This window comes from Triplophysa dalaica, chromosome 19 (genome assembly GCF_015846415.1).
Source record: "Triplophysa dalaica isolate WHDGS20190420 chromosome 19, ASM1584641v1, whole genome shotgun sequence".
Taxonomy (NCBI): domain Eukaryota; kingdom Metazoa; phylum Chordata; class Actinopteri; order Cypriniformes; family Nemacheilidae; genus Triplophysa; species Triplophysa dalaica.
The window spans coordinates 13,731,762-13,740,916 of NC_079560.1; the positions used below are offsets into that span (position 1 = coordinate 13,731,762).

At 44.6% G+C, this 9,155-nt stretch overlaps 1 protein-coding gene across 1 annotated transcript; it reads right to left on the bottom strand.

The window, feature by feature from the left end:
- Positions 1–734: 734 nt before the first annotated feature.
- LOC130408330 (protein sprouty homolog 2) lies at positions 735–8,848 on the bottom strand. The gene is made up of 2 exons (XM_056731819.1): positions 8,302–8,848; positions 735–3,770 (listed from the first exon to the last, which is right to left on the bottom strand). Exon 2 carries the CDS (start codon positions 3,697–3,699, stop codon positions 2,848–2,850), a length of 852 nt encoding a protein of 283 aa, XP_056587797.1. The 5' UTR covers positions 3,700–3,770; positions 8,302–8,848; the 3' UTR covers positions 735–2,847.
- Positions 8,849–9,155: the final 307 nt, after the last annotated feature.

The window sequence follows — 9,155 nt, forward strand, 5'->3', positions numbered from 1 at the left end:
ACCTTCCTTCCATGTGTCTAAATGCACACACATGGATATAAAAGTGTTTGCACTTGATCGGATCTATATTATTCATGGTGCATCCTCTCATGTAGTCAAAGCTGGGAGTAAAGGTGGGTGTATAGAGATGTTGGGGTACAGTCCTAATGCTTCTGAAGCTCTTTGAAAACCAGGCGTGGCTGTATGGCGAGCCACGCTCACTTATCTACTTTGTGATTTAGGCACAGGGGGTAGCACACACCTTTTACACACACTCACACGAATATATCTCTAGTCCCACTTTTCCAAGGCCATTAGTACGAACTGGCCTTGATTACTTATTTATGAGACTAACAGGCAGAACTGTGGGGAGTGGAGTAAAAAGACAAAGACCGGAACCTCTCGGCACTGAAACCAAGATCCATGTGTCTGCACTCACGTACATGCTCACTGCTTCACAGCATTTTCTTTTAAACAGATCACTTACATACTTAAGAACTTCTTCAGACATCTATAGAAGCGCGTCTCGCACTGGTATCACATGCCACAGAACTCCAGATGCAACCACATGTGAGACCATAGAATCAGCATCTGAGTTTATTTGCAGCTGTGGATATCAAAGGTGCCTTTAAAGGCTTGCATAGTTCAGCAAAGCTATAAAGTAAAGCAAACGTTACGTCAAACATTCGAGAGTCTGGATAACAATTCTTATTATTAGAATTCTCACTGATGTAAAGAAGTCTTGAACAAGCAGACTATTTGAAAACTTTTTTATTTATTATCAACGGCCCTACGGCCACACCCACCGTTTCACTCTGCAAAAAAGCTGAAATCATCACATGGGTCATTTCATTAATTTCCTTCCATCATTCACCCCGAAATAAATACATTGCTTTTCTTGCAACCATTTAAATAAATATCTGTGGCTTTACGATAATATCAGCAACAAAAAAGTGTAAAATGTATAATATATTTTATATATATATAATATATTCATTTGTATAGATTTATATATATTTATATGTATATATATATATTCTTCTTTAATTCTTTTACAACTTACAAGATGCCAACTGTACCAAAGCAATACTTACTAATACAACATGGTGATTTTTTAGTGGTTAACGCAGTCTGTGGACAGCACCAGTTAGGCATTCCTGTAAATTGCATGTACCTACTCATTGAAACCAAGAGCCACATCACGACCCCTCTTTAGAGAAGTCGTTCTCTTGGGATGCGACTGTGGAGGAGAGGACCCGTCTCACTATTTTACACGGTGCTATCGGCGCTAACTTTTAAAGCTTTCCACAGATTTAGACTTTTGTGATGAATTGTTTGCTCAGATCAACTGCAATTCGTGACCAGGGATATAGAAAGCAACCAAAGGAACCCAATTACTGCGATTTTGAAGGGTATTTAGAATTCTGCAACGAAAAACAAGTGTTACCCCGAAGGAACCTCTCCTCCACAATACAAAATCTGCTTTATGGTTAGTCTTAAGTATTAGCCAGGCCTCTGACAAGGTTAACGTCCAACAGTAATATAAAATAACGGTAATAATAACCAGATTAAAACAAATGGAATAAAAATACAAATACAATAACAATTCTATGTACATACAAAAATATAGCAAAGGAACTCACAAGGATGTGCATTAGTGGGGAAGAACACACACACTTGTAACAGATTTCATTCATCACGCATTCCGGTTTTGGTTGTCAGTGCATCTGTTTTGCCTTGTTCGCAAGTGTGGTACTCTGCCTCCATCTGGTCAGGTGTCTAAGCCCTTGTCTCAATACAATCCTTCCTGTTCGATGACACAAAAACCTCACTTCCTGTGGAGCATTCTGGGCCGGAAAAGGCCAATGTCCTCGGAGATGCTCGCGGTCCAAGTACGCCAGAAAAATGGAACCACGATGGCTTCACTTTGCTGCTCAGGACTGGGTCTGATGTTGACCTAAAGCTAGGTTTATCATCTTTTGTATTGACGTGATCCTGGCCAAACTGTTCTGAAATAATGGCTTGTTTCCCATCCTGAGAGCACCGTCAAGGTGGACAGACAGTCAATTGACGTTTGGTCCCACAGCGTGGTTAGACGCAGAAAAGGTCAAGGATCCTATCGCCGTCGTTCTGCAGCTGGTAAGCTCAATGGGCACCGGAGAAAAGGAGAGGTAAGGATGTAAGAGAGTGGTTGGAGAGGTTGGCGTCAGGCTGCCCCGGGCTGGAAACCTGACCAGACACTTTATCTTTTAGAGTAGCTCCTCTAAAAATAAAAAGAGAGGCTTCTGCTGACAACAGATGCCGGCCTGAGACTGCACACACATGCACATACGTACACAAATTTTTTCCATCTTCTTTCCTTACACGCACTCACGTACAAACACACACACAGTGTCTCTCTTTACGCCTCTCTTGAAACACATCCCTCATAGGTGAGCTTAATATTCTGATTTGTAATGGTCCCGTTTTTGGCGTCAAATAGAATTGACATACACGAGTCAGAATTTTTGGTTAGGCTCTTGTTTCTCCATAACCAACTCCCTGTATCCATGAAGTGAGCAAGCTTGCTTGCAGTTTGTCCGTAAGGCTGAAGAAGACACGCGCAAGGGTACGTGATCCTTTTTATCCAGTACAAGCTCTGCATTTTTTCTGATAGCTTACTCCCTGTATCTGTTACATATGGTCTGCATTACCCAACCCTATCCAGGAAAGTCTAATAAATAAATAAATAGACGAAGAATGACTAAAAAAGGGCAAGGCGGATACATGATGATGGGCACGATGCAGGGAGGCCTGACTGGTTTCGAGAAGGTCATTTTAGCAGAATTCCACAGCTGTCTCCTCACAGGAGCGATAATACACAGGCTGTCACACAGGCTTCTCCAGGGTTTTGCGAAATGGCGCAGGGTTGGTGGCAGAGATCTTTCGGCACACAGTGTTGGTGTTGCTGCAGCGGCAACCAGGACGGGTGGCGCGGTCGTAGCCACGCTGGCATAGAGTGAGGCACAGCTTGGCAGGTGGGTAGCAGCACAGGCATGGCAGGCAAAGAGACAAAAAGGACATGACGCTCCAGCGTGAGCAGGCATGAGCCGGTGCGCAGGAGCACGGGCGGTCGGCACAGTTGTCCTCTTTGTCAGCCGAGCAGTGGTAGAAGAGACATTTCACACAGCACAGACAAGTGCCCTTCTCTAAGACGTTTTCAGCTGAGCACAAGCATCGCTGGCCGCAGGTCCAGCATGAGGGCAAACTACGAGGTGCACAGCACTCTTGGCATTTGCAATGGCCACAGCGTTCACAGATGAAAAGGTGCATGCCTGAGTCCTCACCGTCAGCCAGTCCTTTGCCTAGCGAGTCCGGTTTCAAGTCACCTTTGGGCTGGGACCTCACCACGGAGGCTAGACCGGAATGAGATGACGTTAGTCCTGTAAGAAGTCTTTGATCCGAAGCAGCGCTGCCGCGGGACATTGAGCTGACCGTGCTGGAGCGACTCAGGTGGGCCAGGTGGGAATGTTGATGTTGACTTTGACTGTGAGACATCGGAGGATGTCGCTCGTCATGTGCATAGAAGATGCCGACTTGAGTGGAAGGCTCCAGCGCCACCGGGCGCTCTACATAGTCATTGTTAGACCTTATAGCACGGATCTGGTCAATGGACAACACAGGGACCTGCTGAAGATCCAGACCTTCAGGGTCCAACCGAAAAGATGTCACCGGATCCATTTTTCCGTCAAGGCCACCAGGGTAGTGGCAGTTCTCCAAGGCTGACCAATATCAGGGTACATCGGATAAACCTGTAGTAAGATAAGAAAAAACAAAGCTGTCATTATTGGGTTCAAACTCATAATTCTATCTCATAGAGTCTATGGCTAACGCAACAGTTATTATAAGACACATAGGATGGGGAGATAATGCCAATGACATCACGCTACAATTTAGCATCTGGAGAACACAGCTGTTGACACAAGGGAAGCGAACTAGCGTAAAGAATTTGACAGCAATGAATTGTGAGAAACTTGGGGAACCCAAAAGACTCGGTGTCAGTGTCCTGAGGTATCTCTTCCTCGGCAGCTTGGAGGAATTCGCTGCAGCCCCTCCCTGCAGCCCGTCTTTTGTTAAGCCTTATCCTCCATAAACAGGAACAGTATGGTTATTGGAATGTGCATGGAAAGAATCAGCATCCTGGAATTGAGAAACATGCTGTTTGCATTATTGGATGTCAAAGCCAACCAAGACCTTGGATTTCACTGAATAAGATAGCGATAGATTTTGTTTTTCCTCCACGGAGAACACTCTTGCTGTTTATTTAGACTCTCGTACAAGTAAACTATTTCAGATTGTTCCAAAGTCTATGTGTGATTGGGAAAAACACGTTGTTTAAAACAAGTCACAGAAGAAATCGGTTAGCGGAGGAGAGCCATGTCTGACATAACCAGAAACGGAAATCCATACACGAGAGCGGTGATTTGAAGAAGCAGCGTCTGCTCCCAGTCCCCCAAGTCACAGTCAGCTGAACTCCTGGCAGGAGCTCTGAATGCTCTCGCAAAAAAAAGGTAAGATAGCATCCACCCCCACCGCCTAGCTAGAAACTCAAGATAAGGAGGCCCAGGTCGGAAGCGCAAAATGCATTTGCAAATTACACGGAGGAGGAAAGAGAAGTCCTGGAGAGTAATTACATCAAACCCAGCAGAGATCTGTAGTCAGGTCCTATCAGTCCATCTAATTGTTGAAAGGGGTCTGCTGTTCATTTCCATGAGCTCATTATTTGGGGCCTGACTTCGAAAACAACATCGGACTTTTAGCCTTGCATCTGCAGGCAAGCCAGAGAGGAAGTTTTGGGTTAGCTCATCTGTGTCATGTCAGGCACTTTTGGTTGCATATTTGTTTGAGCATTTGCACATGTCTTCTCCATGTGGTTTTCCTCAAGTGTGTCGGCACTTGGGAGCATTTATCACTCGCGGCTACAGTGGAGTTTATTTGGAACTTTCCACTGACTTACAGCGCTCTTGTGTAAAAACAGAACCAAACTACACCTCCAAATGTTACATTTCCTGGGCTCTAAAAAACGATTTCAACTCGAACGTCCACTTTCTTGTCAACTGTGCTTACATTATCATCTGTGTTAGAATCAGTTCCTAGTCTTTTATCAATGAAATTCCCTTTTTTCTTAAAGATGCTGACCCGGAATGTTAAGAAAGCCACATCCCATTAACACAAAACCGTCTCCCAGTTGTGAGTCTATGCAACAGTCAATGAAGCTAGTGCATTTGCACAGTAAGCCATAAACTCAAAGACCAGAGCAGAAGCAGCAATATAACAACCACCCACACATGCTTTCACCCCACCCAACGCCAGCAGCCAGGGTGCCAGAGGATCGATAAGCCACACTCCAGCACTACAGCAGGCAAGGCGCTGACATCAGGAAGCCCAGAAGATCCCCCACCACTTTAACTCCCCAACAAAGAGCACTCTACCACTCCCTACCCAGTCCCAGAGCACTCTTTAGCCCCACGTGCCCCAGACCGCACACCAGGGCGAGGCCGTACCGGGGACTGGTTTATCATGTCTCGAAGATGGAACTTGCACAATTGTTTTCTCTTAACCGTGACTAGCGCTGTAGATAACTGCTACTTAAAAAGCATCTCAAAAGTGCTGCTGGGTGCTTGTTGAAGAATGTTCAATAGGACCAAGTCCATTTGTATTGTGACAGTGCACATTGGGATATTGATTGTTGTTCAGGATTAGTCCATCTTGAGCTCATGACCTCTAAATGAAGAAGGGCCTTGCTAAAACTGCTTAAGATTTAGAGTGCACGTTCATTTTAATTGGGTGATGTCACCGTGAATGTCAATGGAAACTGGAAGGATAAACTTCATTACTTTAACATTTACTTCAAAGATGATCTGGTGCAGTGTTCAGGATCTGGTTCTGCAATCCAGCATTCATCCAAAAGATTGCTTCCTGGTCTACGTTTTCCGGTCGTACATCTGAAGATTCAATCTTCTAGTTTTCAGGGAATGTTTTTTCATTTAAGCGGAAACTATGTATTGAACTCTACAAACGTGGTAGCCTTTTTTTACATTAGACTAGTACTATAACTTCTCGTGGCGGTTTGTATTTCTTGGTTTTCAAGATTCTAGTGCACCCATTCAACTTTGTGCCACGTTCAAATCGATTGTCAAGCTATTATGCAAATAAACATGTTTTCCTATATTAACTATCAACATATAAAATCATTTAATACTTATATATTTGAAAACACATGGAATAGTGCATTATTCATATATTACAATATTTTGAATAATACATAAGAATTTCTGATTTTAGACATAAAAAATATATGAATTTATAAGAACAATATATGGAAATGTTTTATTCAATATTTTGCATTACATCTTCCAGTATTTTGTAAATATTTTTGTAAGGACACACCAAGGACAATTATGATAACAAAAGCTATTAAGAATGGCAAAGTTCACAGCATAACTATAATGACAACTAAACAGAGGAACCTTTTCACTGGGATCACTTTCAGCTGATGAACGATAAAACAATGACAGCCAATCATAATCTATTCTCATTTAAAGGGCTCTAAAATCTAAAATTGGAGTTATGAATAAACAACGTGCCTCCATCGCTAAGCACGCTAATAAAGTTAGCGCTTTAATTATTTTATAGATATCATACTATCATTCTATTTCACATTAGCAAGGAAAAAAAGTGTGTGAAGCACACAAGAAAATCTCTGGAGAGTTCAAGATTACAGCAGAATCCAAAACAACACCTGTCCTAGGTTAAAAACACACAAGAACCCACCAAATCGAGCGCACAAAGAGAGCGAGAGACAGCTGCATCTCAAGTGCTTGATAGAGAAAAAGAGGCAAGAGTGGGCCGTGTTTACTCAGTCATGCCTGCCATGAGGGGTAACCTGAAGACCGGCCCCTGCGCTCTGGGAGTATCAGTGCTGAGTGAGCTGTGCCTCGCGGCTCTGCCCCGGGGCTCCTTGCACACATCCTTGGCCAGGGTAATCCAATCCAGGGCAGGAAGAGGATGAGAAGCGCATATTATTCATAACAGTCACCACACACCACTGACTGAGAGAAACTCTAAACCTCCAAACAGGGAGGATAAAACCGGGGGATGAGAAAAGAGATAACAGTCACTTCATAAAAGGACACTAGAATGGACACGACCGCTCTGCTTGGACGTATCGTTGGGTGTGGCTGCCAGGTGTACAATGCGGCTCGGTGGAGGCTCATTGGATATGAGCCAATGACATCACGATGTGGTGCTATTTTAAAGCCTCCAGTCGTTTTCATTGACCCCTGCGGCAACTGATAAGCATCCAGCAGCTCTGTAGCCAGCCATCAGGCTATTCTGACTTCCTGCGGGCTGACTGTCATTAGAGATATCCATTTTCCATTTCTGCTCTTTCTGACTCAGATAGAGTGGCAGATTGGCAATTGCTGACTGAGGGTTGATTAGTTGGTAGTCACAGGGGGGCAGGGACCGGGGGCCTCACAGAGGGCTAATAAAGGCTCCAAGGGGCCAGGCTGGACTTGATATTGTCAGGCACCAGGACCCTGGGATCTGCCACTCTGGCCCCCCTGGGAACACAGTGGGATTGAATGACAATAAACTGTATGAGATTCCGGATGTGCCGAATCCGACCCCCAGGAAGGACTGAAATAGACACTGCAGACCAGCAAGTTTGGGTGAGAGAAGGGGAGCGAAAAGAGGAAGGGAAAACGAGATATATAAAAATATATAAGATAATGGACTCAGCAAGGGGAAAAACTGTGGAAACACTGAACCTAAATAGCAACATCTTCACGTTACATTATAAGCAACTTTTGTACGAATTTTAACAGAATTGCCTGTGCCGATTTTAGCCGGTTGTTATTCAAAACGTATTCGGCACTTTACGAACTTTCAATTTTCAAACCAATTCCAAGCACTAAAATTCTACCGAAACTTCAGTACGCCTTGTTTAACGAGTGCACGTGTGTGAAGCACCGTTCTCTCCAACTCTGCTTCCAACCTCTCCATCAACCACAGCTCAAACTGGGAAGTATTGACATCTCCGACCTTGAGGACAATCAATTCCATGGCTGTACGCCTGAAGCCCTGTTCATCGGCTGGGTCAGGGTAGGACTTGAGTTTAGGGCACCACACGACACGCAGACCTCGTCTCTCCCTTGGATGGTATTCTACTTCCAATATATCTCAACTAGATTACGATTCGTCCCAAAAAAAAACCATCAAGATCTCCGAAATAACAGAGAAGATTTTCAAAAGCAAACTTGAAAGTAACTGAGCTCTTACCCCTAAACGGAGGCAGATCCATTTTGCGCCAGCACTTTTTTTAATTTATTGGTTTCTTTCTGGTTTCCCTTTCGTTCCTTTTATGTTTTCTTTAACAGTTATCTCTTTACCGCCTCCTAATGCTTCTTCACAAGAGTGTCCCACACGTGCAAGCAATCCTGGTTCCTCAGCGCACAGTCATTACCTCTGAAGAACACCAACAGCCTTTATGAGGGAACAGCCAGAGCACTGCGCGTTCAAAGAGCGCTGGGAGGAAAGCCGCGGTTCTCGTGGAAACAAGGGCAACATGTCACGCGGAATATCCCAATTTATTTGAAAAAGAAACAAAAATGTCCCCGGAGGGCAACGCGAGCGGCTTTCAGAAGAGTCGGCTTTTAGAAGTATAACAGTGTGAAGAGAGCGCAGAAGAGGCCCTGTAGTTTGTCTTCTCTCTGTATTGAGCTGAAAGTGTGAGTGCTGGATCGTCTCTCTCGGACTGTCTGTCGTTCTCTCTCTCTCTCTCTCTCTATCTGTGTATGGTCAGAGCTTCCTGCTCGTGCGATCATCCACTCACTCACAGAGTGTGTGTGTGACAGAGAGAGAGAGAGAGATAGGGTTGGAGGGTGGGAAATGAGAGGGAGATGGGAAATGGAGGAGGGGTTGGATATGAATGGTAGGAGGGAGGGCCGGGCCGGGCCGGGCGGGGGGTGGGGGGGTACTTGGTTTTGCTGGAGATAGTTAATGGCTAAGTGGCATCATCGGGCTGTAACCCAATCTCTCATTTTCTCCCCCTCAGGAACTGTTCTATATGATTCCCTGAGCTAAGCCTAACAAGATGGAGAGAGAGAGAGGAAGAGAACAGGAGGTAAAGAGAG

Coding starts and splice junctions, on each gene's coding strand:
- LOC130408330 (XM_056731819.1), bottom strand. CDS start 3,699: ATGGATCCGGTGACATCTTTTCGGTTGGACCCTGAAGGTCTGGATCTT.